Here is a 21,954-nt window from a genome sequence, read left to right as displayed (position 1 = left end):
ACACAGCAGGCCAAGCAGCAGAGGAGCAGGAAAGCTGACGTTTTGGGCCTAGACTCTTCAGAGGAAGCGTCTAGGCCCAAAATGTCAGCTTTCCTGCTCCTCTGATGCTGCTTGGCCTGCTGTGTTCATCCAACCACACACCTTGTTATCTCAGATCCTCCAGCATCGGCAGTTCCTACTATCTCTTTGTTATTAAGTTGTGTGCACCCAAATTGTGTCCTTACATGGCATTTACCAACCATCACTGCACATGAATCTGCCTGTGCAGAGTGTCAACATGCTACAGCAGTGTGAAGCTAAGGTCTTACCTCTACAGCGTCCCAGCAGCAAATACATAGTGAGGCACACAGACAAGATGGCATTGTACATCGTTGGACCTCGTGATATAATCGGGCACTGACAGCAAGGAAACCAGCTTCAAACGATTCACTTCTTTCAATTACGGCCCTGCATTCACAAAGTTCCCATAACAGTCAGCTTCATGCCTGTGGGCAAGACAAGTAAACAGATATTGTAGGAATAATGCCCATAATACAAATTTGGCAGAACTTAGGCTGTGGAAATATTTCACAATGAGATTGATGCTAATTCCTGTACCAGTCACTTCAGACCACTGAAACTATTCCAACTTTCAATAAGATCGTGGCTGACGTGTGACTCAATTCATTTTTCCCCACGTTAGCTTCATTTCCATTTACCAAGCAAAAATTCCACGTCAGATACCAGAGACTTTTAAGTGACTCTAGGATAGGCACATGGAGGATAGTAAAACTTAGGGTATGCAGCATAGTTTGATCTAGTAGGATAATAGGTCGGCACAACATCGTGGGCCGAAGGGCCTGTACTGTTCTGAGTTCTTTTCAGCTGACGGTCTCCATGTTTCACTGGGGTACAGTTCGACAGGGAACAGCCACTTTTGACACCTCAGTCACATGAGGCTGTACTTTGTACAAGCACCTACAAGCAATAGTCAAATACCGGAGTCCAGTGCTGTGCGCAAGCAGAGGCACAGGAATTCTACCATCTGAGCCAAAGTCAAGTCAAATGGTTGTGGGCTCAATTCCTGGGTCAGAGAGACATGCATAAATGTCTCAGCTAATTTAAGGCCCATCTGCTTTCTCAAGTGTCTCACAGCAATCTTTCAAAAGAAGAGAACACAAGACGTCTCTGGAGAAATATCTACCTATTATTCTCAAATATTTATCCGTAAGAAATAGGAGTGGGAGTAGGTCGTTCAGTTCTCAAGCTCGCTTCGACATTCAGTAGGGTTACGGCTTATCCAACACTCCTCACCATCAAAACAACAGCTTGTTATTACAGCCATGGCAATTTGTGTCACTTTGCACAAATTGTTTTTTTTTTAAATTTTGAGATAGCAAGGTGTGGAGCCGGATGAACACAGCAGGCCAAGCAGCATCTTAGGAGCAGGTAAGCTGAGGTTTCGGGCCTCGACCCTTTTCCGATGAAGGGTCTCGGCCCAAAACGTCAGCTTTTGTGCTCCCGAGACACTGCTTGGCTTGCTGTGTTCATTCAGCCCCGCACTTTATTAGCTCAGATTCTCCAGCATCTGCAGTTCCTATTATCTGTGTTTTTTTTTTATTTAATTTGTTCTTGGGATGCAAGCATCGCTGGCCAGGCCAGCATTTACTGCCCATCCCAGAGATGGTAAGAATTGCAGATGCTGGAGTCAAAGACAACACAGCGTGGAGCTGGAGGCACACAGGCCAGGCAGCATGAGTGGAGCTAGCAGAGGATAACTCTGATGCTGTCTGGCCTGCTGCGTTCCTCCAGCACCACATGGTTATCAATGATAATACCACTGTGCCATCTCCTCACCCGCTGCATTTCATACATCACAACAGCGACCCCATTTCCAAGGTTCTCTTGGTTGGCTGAAAGGGGCTTTGGAATGAGTAAAATGCAAGATTTTTCTTTCTTTCCCTGGTTTGTAGCAGCTCCCCAGTTGCCACTCCTGTGACAGTAGCTAACTCAGAAATGCACTGAAAAGATGAAATGTGGTCCTCACCAATTCCAAATAGCTTGGAATTCAGCAAGATAGGTATTCCCATTGCTCCCACTGCATACATTCACCAACTAGCTAAACAAATGCATACAAGGATCACAGCCCACACACACACACACACACACACATTTCTCAGTCATAAAGCAAAGGAAACGCCTCTAGACTCCGGTAAAGATCATGGCCCTCCCTGCCTAATTGTCATGGCACTTACAAGACCATTAAACCCAGGACCAGAAAAACCTGCCTCGAATATCCTTTCATAGATAACAAAGATGAACACAACAGGCCAAGCAGCATCTTAGGAGCAGGAAAGCTGACGTTTCAGGCCTAGACCCTTGGTCAAAGAAAGTTTTCTCCAGCATCTGCAGTTCCCATTACCTCACAAATACCCTTGCATTCAGAGCCCTACTCACTTGCTTCCAGATCAACTGAATCATAGAAACACTAGTGTAGAAAGAGGCCATTTGGCCCATCGGGTCTGCGCCAATTTCGCACAGCCGATCCACCCAACTTGCACATCTTTGGCCTGTGGGAGGAAACCGGAGCGCCCAGAGGAAACCCACACAGACACAGGGAGAATGTGTAAACTTTACCCAGGCAGTCAACCTGGGGCTGGAATCGAACCCTGATCCCTGGCTCTGTGGAGCATCAAGTGATAACCACTAGCCGCTATTTAAGCCCTTTCAATAATCGGTAACATTGGACACACAGTCTGCATTCTGTTAAACACAGGGGTGGAGGTGGAGGAGGAGGTGGTGGGGGAGGTGGTGGAGGTGGTGGGGGAGGGGGAGGGGGAGAATTTCCAGCATGGCACCCACACAGCTGGAGAGAAGTGGTTCTGGTCAGCCAGTTGTTCAAATGGAAATACTTCCCATATCTCAGGAAAAGGAGCCAGACGTTGAGTCAGATACAACGGGTCGCTTTCTTTCTAATAAAGAGTACAATACAGCAATAACTAACAAATAAAAGCAAACTTCTGCAAAGGCTGGAAATCTGAGCTGAAAAGGACAGAAATAAAAATTTCTGGGATAAGAAAAAGTAAAAGGGGGTCTCTGTTAGCATCTCTGGAGCGAGGAACACAATTAACATTGGTTCGCAGTTAACATTGCAAGTCTGACATGATTCTTCTTCTGAACAATAAGGCAAGCCTGTGACTTGAATACAAAAGGGGCAACGTTTTATCTGTTTTATAGGCTTCCTGCATTGAAAGTTATTCTTTTTTCTCTTGTGCCTCTGTGCCACAGCAGCTTTTCAACTTTGCCTGCCTGGATCTTGCATCAAAGAACACTTGCATTTCCACTGGGACTAATGCACATTTTTCAGTGAATAAGCAATGTTTTCAAAATCCTACAGACCTTAAGTACTTGTATCCAAAACAGTGATGCAGTCTCTAAGTGTTTTAACAGTTACAATTACAAGTGCATGATGTGGTCTTATGGTAGCGAGTGTTTGATATATTTGCTGGTGCACGTGGTAACAAATTTTGTTTTTAAAATAGGGTTGAATATGCGACAAGGACATAAAAAGATCATATGGTAATTTGAGCAACTGAAGGGAAATTCTTCAGGTTTCCAAGCCACTATTAATTCTAATCCACATCAGTATAACTGATCATCTTTTCATTTACTTCATTGCTGTTTGTGGCAACTTGCTGTACATGAATTTGCTGCCATGTTTCTCTATTTTGCAATGGTGACTGCACTTCAAAAAGTACTCACTCAATAAGCTGTGAAATTTGAGGCACTCTAAGGTTATGAAAGGTGTTGTATCATTCACCGCACCTTCCTTTCTTGGGAGTAGACATGAAACAGCTGAAAAGAAAAACGGTACAAAAAGCAAACTGAGAATGATCCTAAGAATAAACAATCTTCTAACAATGTAATTAACACCTATTAACATCTTAATTGGCTGCACATTCACAATACTGGTGGTTAGAAATACCACAGGAAGTTATCACGTGCTTTTTTTTCCCCTACATGAGATCGAGACTTAAATCCATCATTGACTGACAAAGCTGAAACTTTCTGTTCACATCAGATAGGAGTTTGGCAAGGCAAATTAATGAGTAATGTCTGTTGAGGAACTGCTTATATAGTGATGTCACAAACCTGCTCCCCACTAGGTGTAAATAATACAGCAAGGACAGAGTCAGTTAAATGCAAAGAAGACATAGCATAAAATAGTGATAACAGTGTGAAGCTGGATGAACACAGCAGGCCAAGCAGCAGAGGAGCAGGAAATTGACATTTTGGGTCAGGACCCTTCTTCAGAAAGGTCTTCATTTCCTGCTCCTCTGATGCTGCTTGGCATGCTGTGTTCATCCAGCTTTACACCATGTTATCTCAGATTCTCTAGCATCGGCAGCTCCTACTATCTCTATAGAGTTCAGAGAATACGGAGGTAGGGTTGGACCTGAAACGTTAACTGTTTTCTCCTTCACAGATGCTGCCAGACCTGCTGAGCTTTTCCAGCAACTGTTTTTGTTCCTGATTTACAGCATCCGCAGTTGTCAGTTTTTATTCACAGAATACTTGATCTGGTTTGATTGAAGCTTTACTGTCATGTGTACTCAAGTAGTAGAGTGAAAAGTGTAACATGTCACAACACGTGGCACTAACTTAGGTACGAAGGTACAAGTAGCAACATATAGAAACAAAGTTAAAAGTAAAGCATTGGTAGAAGTAGAAAAATAAAACTAAAAACATTACAGTCCTTCCTAGTTTTAAGTGGGTAAAAAGATTACAGCCTGTAAGCATCAGGTTATCATGTAACGCAGTTTTCAGTATTAAAATGCAGTAAACAGGCTTCTGAAGATGCTCAAGTTGGAAGTCACATCTTGACCTTGCTAGTCTATTTTGAACTGGAACACAGTGAAAGCTTAAGCAACACAACAAAAGAGGTTGAGTCCAATTATACGTAGCTGCTTGGCTTCAAACACGGAAGAAGTGGTCAGTGTTTGACACACATTCGTCAACCTTGCCCAGACGTTACACTGGAAAGACAGAAACCAGTCATCTGAAATTGCAATGAAACCACATTGAGGCAGTTTAGAAGAAGCTGCATTGTAAGACCGGTTGTACCAGACCTTGGGAGTGTGCATTGCCAACATGAGGTATCAAATTTTGCATGTTCCGTCTTAGTACTTCGATGCACTGCTGTTCAACTAGCTTACTAAGGTTGCAACGTTTTGGATATCTGAAATTTTATTTAGTCCAACAAATGGAATTAATACTGGACATGATTGTTAAATCAGTGAGTGTAGTCCAATTTAGTAGTCTTGAAGGCTCTAAATTATCAAACATACATATACTTCCTACGCGTGTTGTCAACTTTTATTCCGTGGCTGTCCAACTCAAAGTGGCGGCACTGCTTTACTCAATTCCACTTCAACAATACCAGGCACTTCCCTGGCTAACCAGGGCAATTAAGAACACTTGTCAGGACAGCCGTCAGCAAGGAATTGCCAGGCTCCAGAAAGCTGGTGGTGAGCCACAGTTACCTTCCACATACACCCCATTCCACACCACTGACATGGAGTGTCACTACTTACATGTTCATCTGCCACACTCTTGTAATGGGAAGAAATGGGTCAAAGATTGTGCCTGTCAGCATGGTCACTGGTTCAGAAACTTACCCGTTCTTTTCAAAAAAAAAGTGCCTTTATTGCTTCACGATCCCTACATTGCAACATACAGCTAGAGTGGACTCCTCTTAACGTCCATTGTAGATAAGTTTTTACATGGTCCACAGCTGAAATTTGCCTACATAAATGTTGTTAAATGCACTTCAAAAATGGTTAAATCAATTATTTAGGTTTCTGGTGGCTTTGAGAAATGCAAGTCTTCCTCTCTTCACACAGGTGGCAAAAGCTCGAAGACACAATATGTACTTGCAACAAGGATACTAACAATCATTAACAGCAGAACAAAGAGCCTAGATGAACATAGTTGTACTTTCTACGTACTGCTTTGAAGAGCTAAGAGAACAGACATGAGTGAGCAATGATACTTTTTAAACTAACAGTGCAAATTACAAACATTAATTTTAATGTTGCGGATCAGAATGATAGGCAGCAATGGGCAAAGGACTTCTTAAGCATCGAGCCCACAGCACTTCTCAAATTGTTAATGATTTTCTCAAGCTTCAGATGCCAACTCCATGCACACAAGACAACTTCCAGGAACAAATTTAAAAGCAACACCTTTAACTGTTCTACACTGGCTGTATCATACACTGGCCAAGAAGATCAAAAAGTTCAAATGATTTAATCCTGAAATGGACTTCTCCCTCAAGCTGTAAGTCTATATTTTGAAAGTAAACCAAACGTCAACAGTTTAATTTCCAGAAAATGGTATAAGGTAATGACTTGAAGATATGAAACATTAAGCCCTGGGTGATAGTGGCCTGTAAATAGAGTGGACAGGAACGTTTGACTGCCAATCGAAGTTAAGGCTCCAAGATAACAAAGTGTGAAGCTGGATAAACACAGTAGGCCAAGCAGCATCTCAGGAGCACAAAAGCTGACGTTTCAGGCCTAGACCCATCAGAGAATGTCAGCTTTTGTGCTCCTGAGATGCTGCTTGGCCTGCTGTGTTCATCCAGCTTCACGCTTTGTTATCTTGGATTCTCCAGCATCTGCAGTTCCCATTATCTCTAGGTTAAGGCTCCAGTTCAGTACAAAGGAATTGCAAAAATGCCAGAGGATTGACTACCAGTGACTACACTTCGAGTAATTAATTAGTTGGAAAACATTTTGTTATATCTTCAGGATGTCTCCATGTGGTAATTAATGCAATGTTTTCCTTATAATTTAGGTTAATAGACTTGCATAGATTTTACCACCCAGTGGACCTGTGCTTGTAGTTAAATGCAATTACTCCATAACTTCTTTTGAATAACTTGGGCTCCCACATTTACTTTTGTCGAATGTTGCATACAAGATTGCAGGATTTAATTGCAATTAGCAGCAAAACACCTAGCATTTAGTCTATGGTATGAAATTTGTCTACCATTTAATGGATGCATTCAACCATTCATAATGAACTGGTCGACACCTGCATTAAAATAGTGGAGAGGGGGTATTAGTAATGAAACAAGTGTAGTGCTGGATCACCAGAGCTATAGTCAAAATATGGTTCATCATAATTGGTAGCAAAAGACGTTTTAATGACCATTAACTGGTCTTCTGTAGTTTTGCAACAAATGCAGAGGCTAGATTTGCAACAATTGTTCTCTCCGTCACATAACACAGTAATCAATAGGGCTTGAATTTAAAACAGAATAAGGCATACATTGTTCAGTTAACACAATTGAATGGGGGCGGGGGGTAAATGAGAAGTTATTTCACTTACAGGTTGCATACAGGATTCTTCCCGTTATTAATTCACAAATCAGAGGTACACTACTTTACAAGCTGAATTTCGCTGACTTCTCGAAGGTTAGTTACTGATGGTTATATCCACAGGAGAGATTCTCTGGCCATGGCCATTAAAAGGCACCAACCCAAAGCTGACAGAGGCTGAAATCAAGCAACATCATCTGCTACTGCTTACACTGTATCACGACAATAGGAGCAGGGAGTATCACCAGCATACTGACCACAAATACATCAATAGCCACGTCTCCAGCGACCTTATCTGAAGTCCAACAATCCTCCTGTTTCAGAAGTTAAAAGCAGCATCCTTCTTTACTTGCTCGTTCTTGTAGTAGATTCTGTCAGGACGGAACAGGCAGGATGGAAAACACGAACCACCTCTTCCACGACTTGGTTATTGTCCAGGGTAGACCAAATGGTAAAGAGAAATCTCTGAGCTCCTCAAAGAGCTAAATATCTAACTGGCATACTATAGGGTGAGAGAGCACTGTCACTCCATATTTGGCACTTTCAGTAAAAATCACAAATTTACAATTTCATATGCCCATTTGAACCCATGACCATAAATACCTCTTTAGGTAGCTAAACATAGGGCCATTCTCTCATTAGAAGCGATTGCTGGTGGTTTAACCTTAGGGTCGCTTAGTCTTAGCGAAAGGCAGAGGTTGAAAAGTGTAATCTCTGCCTGTGCGGTAATTGAACCGATACTATTGGTATTACTCTGTATTGCAAATAGCTGGCCAGCCAGGTGAGCTAACTGACCCTCCCTTGTTGAAAGTAGTATGCAACAGTTAATTCAGCAAAGTGTCATCAGAGGGTTATCCCTCGGCTTTGTCCCACACAAGTTAGGGTTGACAGCAATAATCATTGTTGCCTGGTGAGCCATTTAGCTCAATTCAGTGTCCAGTGGCATTCCACACCACCTACAGCAATCCAAGACAGAAGCTACAAACACCAGACTCAGAAAGTCACCTCAATGTCAGCTTCAGAACCCAAGGTCACCACCTTGGAGTTATGCCGAACTCCAATTCCAAAAGTACAAGCTGATCAAAGCAATGATGCAGAAACTTTTTTGATTAGCACCTTGAGAAGTGTGGGATAAACTAGAATTCAGAACATGGCCTATACAGATGCAACAACAGATAGCTCATTGGTCCAAAGCGTCAACTTAGTTCCTCTATCCCCAAAAGCTGCCTCAGCATTTACATCCTTTCCTAACTTTAAGCCAGGCACATGAATAGGTTCAAGGAAAAATGACTTGTGGAAATTAAAAAAAGAATTATTCAATGATGGCTTAAGAGTGTCTGTGTTATGTGACAGGTAGTATCAGATCCACAGGGTTTTATTGAATTGATCAATGTAGTAGAGTGATCAGTATTCCCAACTGATCCCCCATAGCTCTGCTGACAGTAGGTTGGTCAATTCGTTTTAGTTCAGAAAAGGTTGCATATTCTTCTATTGCTGAGGTACCCAAAAATAACAAACATGCGCCTTTAAAGAAAATTACTTTGAACAAATGCCATGTGTTTTAGATCTTACAGTGGACCAAAGTGCCTTTCAGCCAATGAAATACTTTTGAAGCAGAACCACAGTTGTAAGAAACATAGTAGTGAAAATTATCTTTTCGGTGCACAATCTACTTGAGAATCTGAGCGTTACATATAAGTATCTGAAAGCTGGGAGCAGTAAAAACAACCACAATTAGATTGTCCTTAAAAATTCAGTACACATTAATACAATTTAGGGAAGGTCGTCACTGGCCTTCATCTGTATCAAACATGACTCTAGTCTCACCCCAATGCAAGTGCGTCTTAAATGTCCTCTCAAAATGTCTAAGAAGCCATTCACTTTAATCCCAAGGGATGTTTCCTATCTGCCTAAAATGGCAGACAGGATGTAATGTCTCCTTGAAATCACGGCATCTCTGGCAACGTAGCATTCCTTCACTTCTGCAATGGGGTTTCAGCTTGGGTACTTCAAAAGTTATGTTGCAGTTGTGATGCCTTTGTAGCAGGAGGAAAGTCATATCTAGCAAGGATCAGGCTGGCTTTTTAGATGTTCTTAATGATTATGGGGCTGAAGTGATTTTTTTTTAAATGGAAATATCTCTCTCTGTACGTGGGAAAGACAGCATTTCTTTCGCTTCATTTTATTATAAAACATGACACAAGAAACAGCATGTGAAACAAAAATAATGCAGGGCAAACATATCGATTTATTCATAGGGACGGAAACAGCATCAATATTTGGAGAGATTCTGAATATTTTTTGTTCACATTAGTTTTTAAATCAGTTTCGATCCAAGGTATTTCCTGTCGTGATAAACGAATGCAGCATCATCTGGCGATGCGGTTTATTATGACATTATGCACTAAATGAAGGGGCTGCATCTGCAGCTGCTCTGGTCGACTTTATTGCAATCCATAAAGTCATCCATCTCAGCTATTGAAGCTGCTGCTGCAAGAGAAACTATGTTGGAGCCTGTACATATAGCAAGCTTGAGAATTCAGATTTATAATCCAGAGAATAGGATTTCAAATTTAAATCAGATAGTTTGAGGATTTTGATTCTTGGACTCTAGGACTGTAAGTCTTATGTCAAAATAGGAGGCCATCCAGTCATTCAGGCCAGTACCAGCTCAGTGCAGAGCATTGCAATAAATCCCATTCCCCTCTTCAAATCTGTCTAATTTTGTTTAGAGTGAGCATGGATCAAATTTCCTTCTAATCATCTCTACTCCCACCACCCCAATACACAGCAAGCTCCAGCTCATTCGTGCTTGCTGTGTAAAAATGTTTTGTCACATCTGCCCTGTATCTCTTAGCTAAAGCGTTAAATCTATGTCCTCCCTCTAGTCATTGTTCTCATTAACTGAGCGGCTTTCCAATGCCTGTCTTATCCAAACTGTGAAGCTCTTCCCAAATGTTAGCCTTGCTCTAAAGGAGAAAATCCCCAGCTTCTCTATTAGAACATTGCAGCTAAAATCCTTCACCTATGGAATTATTCTTAAGGCCCTGACATCCTTTTTAAAGGATGGTGAGCAGAGCTGAATGCAACATGAATAGTTATGGACTCGCAGAGCTTTATACAGATGCCGTGCAACTTTTCTGCTTTAGTACTCCACAGTACTCAATAATTTAAAGGAAGCCCCAGATCACATTAACTTGTTGCATTCTCACAACAGGTCCTGGAAGTCATTAAGAGATCTATTTGCATGAAATCCTGGGTCATCTACTGCTGAAAACCATTTACAGCCATGGTGTTTAATCTGTGTTGTCTCTCCCTACCCACTTCTGTACATAAAACATCACCCCCAAGAGAAAATGCTATCTTCACAGAGATCTTCAAGGCTGGAGGTCAACGCTTGGTCATGATATGGAGGTGTTGGTGTTGGACTGGGGTGGACAAGGTCAGAAATCATACGACACCAGGTTACAGTCCCACAGGTTTATTTGAAAACACAAGCTTTCAGAACCCCAGTCCTTCTTCAGGTGTTAGTCAGAGGGGTAGTATCAGACACAGAATTTATAAGTAACAGATCAAAGGTTCTCACCATTGGTGAGGGCGTACTATACAAATCTAAGATGCTATTAAATCATTAATCAGTTAGAAAGTTTTAATTGATTAAAATGCATATCCAAATCCCCACATTTCTTACAAGTCACATAGAGGGCTGTTGTAGGCTGCAGCGGGACATTGACAGGATGCAGAGAGGTGGCAGATGGAGTTCAACCTGGATAAATGCGAGGTGATGCATTTTAGAAGGTCGAATTTGAAAGCTGAGTACAGGATTAAGGATAGGATTCTTGGCAGCGTGGAGGAACAGAGGGATCTTGGTGTGCAGATACATAGATCCCTTAAAATGGCCACCCAAGTGGACAGGGTTGTTAAGAAAGCATATGGTGTTTTGGCTTTCATTAACAGGGGGATTGAGTTTAAGAGTCGTGAGATCTGGTTGCAGCTCTATAAAACTTTGGTTAGACCACACTTGGAATACTGCGTCCAGTTCTGGGCGCCCTATTATAGGAAAGATGTGGATGCTTTGGAGAGGGTTCAGAGGAGGGTTACCAGGACGCTGCCTGGACTGGAGGGCTTATCTTAAGAGAGGTTGACTGAACTCTGTCTCTTTGAGGAGGAGGAGGAGGAGGAGGAGGAGGAGGAGGAGGACTAATTGAGGTATACAAGATAATGAGAGGCATAGATAGAGTTGATAGCCAGAGACTATTTCCTAGGGCAGAAATGGCTAGCACGAGGGGGTCATAGTTTTAAGCTGGTTGGAGGAAAGTATAGAGGGGATGTCAGAGGCGGGCTCTTCACACAGAGTTGAGAGAGCATGGAATGCGTTGCCAGCAGCAGTTGTGGAAGCAAGGTCATTGGGGTCATTTAAGAGACTGCTGGACACGCATATGGTCACAGAAATTTGAGGTCGCATACGTGAGGATCAATGGTCGGCACAACATCGTGGGCTGAAGGGCCTGTTCTGTGCTGTACTGTTCTACGTTCTAATGTTCTAAAACTGAAGGTTTCAGTGTCAAGAAGGGGGGACATCGTAGGTCAGACAATGCACATTAGGTGCGAGGTCTCACTTAAAATGCCTGGTCAAGATGCTCTTTGATCTCTTTCAGTTCAAATTGGAGCAAGGAACCATCCTCGCAAGAGCATCAAGGGGTCTCCATTATGCAATGGCAGAAGCCTCTGGACACAAATCTGTCTTAGTGATCAACTAGGCACCCAATGATGAACAAAATCACCTTCACCTTAAAAGGTGAAAGAAGCTTATGCATCCTAGTTCCCTGGAAGTGGAGGAGTCGCAGGTAGACAGAATAGTGAGGAAAGCATTTAGTATGCTTGCCTTTCTTAGTCAGTACACAGAGTTCAGGAATTGGTAGGACATATTGTACACGCACAGGACATTGGTTAGGACAAGGTGGTTGACTTGCTCACTGAACAGGCTTATTTTTGTTGAAATGTTTCGTCAGCATGCTATTCTACTCTGTTCGGAATTTATACTGTCCGGTCCATTGTGGTTAGTACTCTCATTTCTGGTTTCGATCGGCATCCTGCAGACCTGTCAAAAGCAACTCAACAATGACTGGGGTTCAGTAGAAACCAAACTGCTGCCCGGTAAGTGATTCAAAACACATGTTGCAGAGAACAAGCAGCCTCGGACTATATCCTGTCCTTGGCCATTCCATTCTCATCCTTACACATCCTGACTACTTTGTGGTCTTGACTAACAGACCCATTCAGAAGAGAAGGGCAACCTTTTGGGCGACTCTGCGTGTGCTTTTGGAAGCAGATTTCCCCATTCAGTACTGCAAAAACTTGCCAAGTCAATTCTTTTGAATCCCAAAAAACATGAAGCCGCCTTCATCCCAAGATTCCTCCAATCTTTCACACCTTCAAACAGTATCCTTTAGGTTAGATGACTGCGCAGTGTTAAATCTCTCAAAGTATATATCACATCATGGCATTTGATACTCGACTGCCCAACTTGTGTCAATGGCCCGATGAAGTCTGTTACTAACCTGCTCCCTCCTTTCTGTATTATCATATTTTACATTATCCCTAAAATTCACAGATAGCCTATTATGAATCACAGTTTTCCTCTGCACTCCTTTCCATTTAATTGACCATTTTTGCTGGTGGTGGTGCAGTCTTTCTCACGTTAGGTATATGGAACACACTGTCCTTTTATAATACATTGTCAAGCAGCAGAGAACCAGGAAAGCTGACGTTCCAGGTCAAGACCCTTCAACCTGAAACGTCAACCTTCCTCCTACTCTGATGCTGCTTGGCCTGCTGCGTTCATCCGGCTCTACACCTTGTTATCTCAGATTCTCCAGCATCGGCAGTTCCTGCTATCTCTGAATCGATTTTAACCTCACTTTTTCACATATTCCATAGCTTTCCAGTCTCAGTATAGTGTTTAACAACTTCAGACCATGAGCCCTGCAGTTTCTTTTTGCAATGCTATTTTTCCTGTTTACACTTGCTCAATACACATCTTTACATGTGTTACTAATCTCGTGCTGCCTGGTACTATCATCCCTTTTGACATGTAATCTCTTGCTTTTCATCTGTCCCAAGTTATCCCCTTCTTCTCAGCCTTGCTGTTCCCCAGCCTGCCTAAAACGGGTCATAACTGTCAGCATTTGTAATTAGACGACATCTCTGGAACAGGTAAGGCCTGAACTCCTTGCTCAGAGGTAGAGACATTACTACCGCACCACAAGAAGCCAGAGATGACAATGGTGTAGAGCTGGATGAACACATCAGGCCAAGCAACATCTTACGACCTTCCCCTCCCACTTTTCTGATGAAGGGTCTAGGCCCGAAACATCAGCCTTCCTCCTACTCTGATGCTGCTTGGCCTGCTGTGAGCATCCAGCTCTACACCTTGTTATCTCAGATTCTCCAGCATCGGCAGTTCCTACTACCTCTGACACAAGAAGCCAGACCCCATTTTCGACTAACCTGAAACACAAACTCTGCTTCTGTCTCCATAAATGCTGCCAGAACCCGAGTATTGCCAGCTTTTTCTGGCTTTATTAACATTTTGAACACAGGAAAATACCACACACGAGAGTCTATGAAACAGGAACAGGAGGTGGCTATTCAGCCTTTCAAGCCCAATCAGCCATTCGATATGATCGTGGAAGCTGCTCCTCTTCATCAACTCCTATCCTCAAAGTTTCAATCCAAATCAAACTCCGTCTTGAACATACTCAATGACTGAGCCGGTCCTAAAGTCTTGCCTGAGAGGACAGGCAGTTCAGAATGGCAAGTGTTTTTACTAGGGAGTGTATTTTTAAAGTGAGAGAAGAATGATTTTAAGATATGAGGAGCAACCTTTTTGTTTTACGCAGAGAGGCAAGTGCATGCAGAAGAAATAATGAGCCATGCACAGGCAGGTGGGGCGAGTTTAGTTTAGGATTATTTTCAGCATGGCCTGGTTGGATTAAAGGGTCTGTTTTTGTGCTGTATGAATCTATATTTAAGTAGAGGGGGTGAGCAAAACTGATCAAAATGGGTTGAGAAGAAAATGAATAGACACAGCACTACTTTCCCTTGTCATTAACAGAAGAGTTCCAGTAAGGAGGGGGAACAGGAGCTGACATTTTCCCACTTTTCCCTCCCTCACCTTAAATCCGGAAGCCAACTCTGGTGCCTCAACTGTCATCTGGTTTTGATTAGCTGCACAGTATAGACTAGACGTCAGTGCAGGAGGCTGAGCAACTCACTGGCTAAGCTTGCTGAACCACCCAAGGAGTACATGTGTTCTGTGGAGTTGCGCACTGTTCCTCATTACAGAATTATAATGCAAGCGACAATCCATCCCAAAAAATATTGCGAGGGTAACATTTTCTGGTCATTCACGATGCTACAGTGCCCGGCTTTGCTGCAGCACAATAGTCAGACTGGGCCATAGCCTTTTCACAGGAGGTAGCATAAACACTGGCACATAGTGTACACTTCAAGATGCACCGCATTGCTGGTTTCACAAGGAACTAAAAATCTATTTAGCTTACAATCATGTTTCCAGCAATGTAAAAAAAAAAAATTGGCTTTTTGTGCATCTCTTGCCTTTTTTAAAAAAAGCATATATGATAGAATAATACAAAAAAAAGGCACTGATTTTTCAAATAAGAGACATATAGTCGCATCTTAAAGTGAATATCCCAAAGTTGGTATCCAAGGGCGACCACACTACTCAGGAGAAATTTCACCGTATACATCAGTCCACTTTGAAGTTGTGTTATTTAACTGACAGATTATAAACTAAAACCACCATAGGTATTTCGAATATGCAAGCAATAGTGCAAGTTCCTTTTTGAGGACAGGATAGAAGATACAGCACGGATGGAGGCTACTTGATTCAACACAGCCGTGTTGCCTTGTTGGTCGATTAATTCACTGTTCCCCACCTTCGCACTGCAAAGATTTTCCTTTCAATCCAATTGGACAGTGAAAAACCCCAGCCTCTCCACGTGATGAAGACTCACCAGACTCTGCCAGAGCTGCTGATTCTCTCAAGCGATTTGTGTTTTCCTTTCAGCTTCCCCACGTTCATCTCTGCTACCAGGTGCGTAAATCTCCTCTACACCCTTTCCAAGGCCTTAAAATCGCTCCTGAAATTGTGGCTCCCAGGATTAAACCCAATACTCCAAACGACGCATCACAAGTGCTTCTAAGGTTCAGTACAACTTCCCTGTGAGGGTTCTAGTTATCTCAAGATGGATCGAGTTGCACTTGCCAAACCTTTCTCCCCCCTGACTCCAACCTGAGACTGGATAATTGTCCCAATCGCTCAGTAAGAGCTGACAGCACGGTTGCCCATTTGAATGGGAACACAGCTGCTGTAAATTTGTTGAAGGTCCACTGCAGACATTATTACCTTGGATCTTGCGACACCAAAATCTTCGCTCACAGTCCTGCTTGGAGTCTGGTCCCCACTTTGGAAAGCTGCAGGTGAGATGAATTACAGAAGTGTTATGCTGCAGGAGGCCATTCAGCCCACCTGACCTTTCAGCGGCATTACTGCCTTGTGCTTATCTGCAGCTGCTTCCCTCTCATCGTTGCATGTCCATTCCGTCCTAATAACTATCCAATGCCCTCAAGAATGTCTCAATTGAACCTTCCATAATCACACTTGCAAGCTGTGCATGCCACACCTCAAACTGCTCAGTGTGAGAAGTATTTTTTGCAACACGTTTTCTCCTTTTGCAAATCACTTTAAAAGCTACAGCCTCTTGTTCTTGTTCCTTTTATCTAATTTGATTTGTTGTAGTCAGATGTACCCAAGTACAGTGCACATCTGTTTTGCGATCAATACAGGCAGCTCATAACATCAAGGACTTACAGGTCATAGGGCGCTCAGACAGAGCGAGGCGTACAAGGTTACAACTGCACAGGAGGTGTGCAAAGCGACAACAATATCACCAAGATCAGCTTTATTTGCAGCGAGAGAGTCCATTCAGCAGTCTAATAATGGCAGGGAAAAAAACTGTTCATGAACCTGCTAGTGTGTGTTCAAGCTCTTGTGTCTTCTGCATTAAGGAAGAGATTGCAGGAGAGCATTAGTGGGGTGGGAGGAGTGTTTGATGTTGGCAGCCTGTCCATTGCAACAAGTGTAAATGAAGTCCATGGATAGGAGCTAGGTTTCCGTGATGGGCTGGGACGTGCATGCCACCTTCTCTAGTTTCTTCTGGCCCTGGGCAGAGTTGTTGCCGCACCAGGCCATTGTGCACCCAGATAGTATGCTTTCTATCATTGTATCTGTAAAAATTGTTGAGGTTCCTCATTTGACGATGTAGCTTCTCCATATCCGTTCTTCCCAGCCCACTCATGATTTTGAAAACCTCCATCAGATGTCCTCTTAGCCTTCATCTCTGCAAAAACAACAGTCCCAATCTCTACATATAATTCTCATCACTTAAGTTTCTCATCCCTGGAACAATTCTGGATGATCACTTCTTTACACTATGCAATGCGTTCTTCTTTCCTATCATGTGGCGTCGAACAAAATACTGCAGGGGATGTCTAACAAATGTCTTATACAAGTTCAGCATCACTACACCATTTACTAATTCTTTAGTCTTGCATGCCATATTTTATAATGTCTTTCAACACTCTACCAAAATGCACCATTTCACACTTGTCTACAATGGATTTCACGTGCCAAACTGCTCATTGTCAATTTCAGAGTTCTACAATGGCCTCCACCCAGTTTACAATGCTTCCAAGTTTTGTATCATCTGCAAACCTTAAAATTACACACCAAGATATAGATCATTAGATGAAAAAGAACAAAAAAGTGCTCCAGCTCTTGTCTTGGACTTGAAAATGTTCAGCATGAGCTGAAGAGAAGTAAAAAGAAGTAACATGTCGCTAACTAGCACATGAAAATTTTGTATATAAAATTAAAAAAGGCACAAAAAATCCCAGCAAATTGCAAAAGCAAGGCTGCAACAAGAGCTGAAATGGTAGTCAGCCAGAGATGTCAAGCGGTCAGCTCTTAACCAAACCCAGCCTTAAATTCCCTAATTAGAAGGCCACGTCTCTTTAACATCATTGGACCATCCAGGGTTGGGTTCAAGCCAACATTTAAAATGCAAAAATAAACATCCTTCACTTCAGCAATATGTGGCAAATCTTCAGTCTTTAAAATATACACATTCTAGTCTGCAAGTATTCAGAACATGAAAAAAATGCGAGATCAGGGAATGGAAGCGAAGGCTTTGTCACATCTGTACTTTTAAATTCATTTTATTAAAGCAGGTGCCTGCTTTAGTTTTGATCTTCAAAAGTCCAGCCTCCAGTTTCCTGAAGTTTTATGAAGCATAAAACCCCTTTTATTTAACTCCATCTGTAAATCAGTCAACAGACTGACCAACAGGAAAAGGGAGAGGAAGGAGAGTAAATGTGTAGTGGAGGAAGGAAGACAATTTCATGAAACACTACTCCCAGACAGATTTCTCACACCTGTTTACTATCCTAGTGGTCCCAGCAGGAAAGGAAGTAGATGATGATTGGGGAAGGGCAGGATTTGATGTTGCTCCCTTCACCCTGACTGACTGACTGACTGAATGTTGGCAAGGTCTTCACTAAAGCTAATACATGGAGCACAGCTTCTCAGCCAAGACTCAGGCACAAAGCCGAGGTCAGACCCCACACCACCACAACGTGTGGAGGAACAAGCTGGCCAAGCAGCAGATTAATTTGAACATTTTAACAAAACTCTTTAGAGAAATATATTGCTGCAAATCATAACACTTCAAGACTAATGAGAGAGTGCTCCTTCACAAAGTCACCCATCACGCACACATATGCACACAGCATCTTGACATACACGAATGAATTGCACATACATAAACAGCGTTCCCACACACAAGTGCACAGATCACCTGCATACACATACACGCACAGCACCCCACACATTAAATGTACACAACATAAGATTGGAAGATATAGCTGAATAACCAGGTTGTTCTGCCCATCAAGTCTGCTCCACCATTTGATTATAGCTGATAAAATTTCTCAACCCATTTTCCTGCCTTCTCCCCAGAATCCTTGATCCCCTGACTAATCAAGAACTAATCTCTCTCTTAAATACACTCCATTCACTTGGGCTCACAGCCTTCTGTAGCAATCAGTTCCACAGATTGCCCACCCTCTAGCTAAAGAAATTCTTCCTCATCTCAGTTCTGAGGCTGTTCCCTTGGCCCTTAGCGTCACCTACTAATGGAAACACCTTCTCCGCTTCCATTCTGTCTGCGTGTCTCAGTATTCTGCAAGTTTCAGTGAGATTCTCCTCTCATCCTTCCAAGTTCCATCTATTACAGACTCAAAAGCCCTTGACTGCTCTTTATACGACAAGCCCTCCATCGCAGACATCATTGTAAACCTCTTCCAAGGCCAACAAATCCTTCTGCAGATACGAGGCCCAAAAAAATGCTCACAGTAATCCGAACATGGTCTGGCCAGAGCCTTATGTAGTCTCAGCTGTACATCTGTTCTTGTATGCTGCTGATTTTGGAATGAATGCTGACAATACATTTGCTTTCCTAATTACAAAACAAACCTGCATTTTAACCTTAAAGAGAATCCGGATCTACAACTCCCAAGTTCTTCTGTGCTTCAGATTTCTAAAGGTTTTCCCCATTTAGAAAATGGTGAACTCCTCTATTCTTCCTACCAAATTGCATAACCTTATATTTTCCAACATTGTATTCCATTTGTCACTTCTTTTCCCACTCTTAGCCTGGCCAAATCTTTCTGCAGCCTCCCCATTTCCTTAACATTACCTATCCCTCTACCAATCTTTGTATCTGCTGCGAACTTAGCAACAATGCCCTCAGTTCCTTTACTCAGATTGTCAATGCATAACGTAAATAGCTGTGGAACAACACAGATCCTTGCAGAACTCTGCTCGGCACTGGTTGCTAACCTGGAAAATGCATCTATCCCTATTCTCGGCATTCTGCCAGTCAGCCAATCCTCTATCCATGCCAGTACCTTGCACCTCACACCACACGCTTTTATTCAGCAGCTTCCTGTGTGGCATCTTGTCAAAAACCTTCTGGAATTCCACATAGATCACATCTACTGGTTACAGGCCACTATGAAAACTGATGCAAAGTGCCTATTTAGTTCTCCACCATTTCTTGGTTCCCCATTACCAGTTCTCCAGCCTCACTTTCCAGCAATCCAGTGTCTACTCTTGCCTTTCTCTCACCTTTTATAGATCTAAAAACACTCTCACAACCTTCTTTTAGGTTACCAGTAAGCTTACCCTAATATCACAAGTTCTCCTCTCATTGGTTTTTAAAAGGCTTCCCAATAATCTTCGCCACATGGTACTTTTCCTTTTGCTTTTATGCTGTCTCTGACTTCCCTTGTCATCTACAGTTGCCTTGTCCTCCCCTTAGTATTTTTCTTCTCCCTTGGGATGAATCTCTGCTGCAGCTCCCAAATTACCCCAAAAACCCCTGCCATTGATGCTCTATTTTTCTTGCTAGCCTCTACTTCCAATCAACTTTGGCTAGATCCTCCCTCTTTGTAGTCTCCTTTCCTCAGCTGTAATACCATTACTTCTGACTCAATCCACTCCCTCTCAAACTGTAAGGTGAATTCTATTACATTATGGTTACTGCCCCCAAGGGGTTCCTTCACTTTAAGCTCCCTAATAAGGCCTGCTTCATTACACATCACTAAATCCAGAATTGCCTGTTCCTTAGTAGGCTATGGCAGGAGTTGCTCTAAACAGACGGCTCATAGATACTCCGCAAATGCCTTTTCTTGGAGATCTGCGATTTTCCCAGTCCACCTATATATTATAGTCCGCTATGGTTATTGTAATAGTGCCTTTCTTACATGGCTTTTCTATCTCCTGATTTATTTTCATCCCCACTCCTGACATCAGCTAGGAAGCCTGTACACAACTGTCATCACGGTCTTTCTTTGCTTTGCAGTTCCTCAACTCTACCCACACAAATTCAAACTATGTCATTCGAAGTCAGAGTAATACAGCAACGGAAACAGGCCCTTTGGCCCAAACTGATCCATGCAGACCATGGTGTCCATTCAGCTAGTTCCAACTGCCCACATTTGGTCCATATCCCTCTCACATCTTTGCATGTGTGTGTCTATAATAAAGCATTTGGATATGTTGCTATTGTACCTGCCTCAACCACTTTCTTTGGCAGCCCATCCCATGTAGAGAGTGGTGTGTACATGAAGAAGTTGCCCCTCAGGTCCTGCTTCAATCTTTGCCCTCTCACCTTAAACTTGTGCATCTAGTTTTCAATTTCCCATCCCTGGGAAAAAGACTATTATTATGCATTCATCCTACCTATGACCCTAATGTTTGGATATCCCTTACCCCTCATTCTCCTATGTTCCAAGGAACAAAATCTCATCTTGGGCAACCTTTCCCGATAACTCAGGCTATTAGTCCTGGTACCATCTGCGTAAATCTTCTTTGCACAATTTTACGTTTAACTGTGTCTTTCCTACAACAGGGTGGCCAACACTATACACAATACTCCAAATGCAGCCTCACCACTGCCTTACACAACTGTAACAATGTCCAAACTCCAATACTCAATGCCTCAACTGAAGACAACCAGCTAAATGCTTTCTTCACCATTTTGTCAACCTGAGACACCAATTTCAATTAACTATGTACTTGCACTCCTAGGTCCCTCTGTTCCACAACAATCCTCAGGAACTTACCATTTACTGTACATGTCCTACCTTCATTTGACTTTCCAAAGTGCAATAACCTCACACCCGTGTTGAATTGCATTTGCCAATCCTCAGCCCACCACCATTTCTTGCTATTGGTTTAATTTACTTTCTTAGTAACAAGGCAATCCTATTCCCCCTGCCCTTTTGATAGGACGAATATCCTTGGATATTTAGTTCCCAGCCCTGAACCCCTCGTAGCCACGTCTGTGATACCCACAAGACTGTACCTACCAATTCCAATCTTTGCTGCACACTTGTTTTGTATACTGTGTACTTAAATACAATACCTGCAATCCTGCACCGGCTTCCACATATCTCACAATCTCACACCGCAAAGAAGAATGAATATACAGAATCTTTTACTTTGTAAAGCTTGTGCAATACAAAAACTTCAGACAGTAAGCACAAACACACTAAACAAAAAGGACTCCGATAGACTTTAACAACACAGACTTTCAGGAAAGATAATTAGGAAAATCCCTCCTTTTATCCCTCACATTCTCATGATCTTTCTTGTCTGAAGTTTGAGAAAATTGCCTGCAGCAATCCTTCAACCAGAGCACAAAAGAGCAATGCTTTTTCTGAGAAGAGCACAGCATGATGTGATCTCAAAACAGATTAATCCATGGCCTGTGCCTTCAGATTCGTTGTGTCTAGCTATAAACGGATACAGATTTAACTCAGAAAAAGAGATAGCGGCAGTGGCTGGAACACAGGAACATAGTGAAAGGCTATTCAGTCATTCAAGTCTGTTCCACTGTGCAACAACCTATATTCATATGGCATCATTAGCATTGTAAGAGGC

General features: G+C 42.5%; 1 protein-coding gene across 5 annotated transcripts in view; it reads right to left on the bottom strand.

Moving 5' to 3' along the window:
- LOC125446708 (CD276 antigen-like) overlaps nucleotides 1-21,954 on the bottom strand; it is a 312,391-nt gene that overhangs the window by 241,565 nt on the left and 48,872 nt on the right. For 3 of the 5 annotated variants that reach the window (XM_048520439.2, XM_048520442.2, XM_048520441.2), the window contains exon 2: nucleotides 309-485. The exons of 1 other annotated variant lie outside the window; for it this stretch is intronic. In XM_048520439.2, coding sequence (XP_048376396.1) covers nucleotides 309-369 — 61 coding nt within the window. In that variant the 5' untranslated portion in view covers nucleotides 370-485. Of the gene's footprint in view, nucleotides 1-308; nucleotides 486-3,741; nucleotides 3,835-21,954 lie in introns of all 5 variants that reach the window. One more of the 5 variants, XM_048520440.2, reaches the window with a different exon arrangement.

The sequence above is a fragment of the Stegostoma tigrinum genome, chromosome 36, assembly GCF_030684315.1.
Source record: "Stegostoma tigrinum isolate sSteTig4 chromosome 36, sSteTig4.hap1, whole genome shotgun sequence".
NCBI classification, from domain to species: Eukaryota; Metazoa; Chordata; class Chondrichthyes; order Orectolobiformes; family Stegostomatidae; genus Stegostoma; species Stegostoma tigrinum.
The sequence above is the reverse complement of the archived record's forward strand: the minus strand, read 5'-3'. Positions and strand labels throughout refer to the sequence as shown.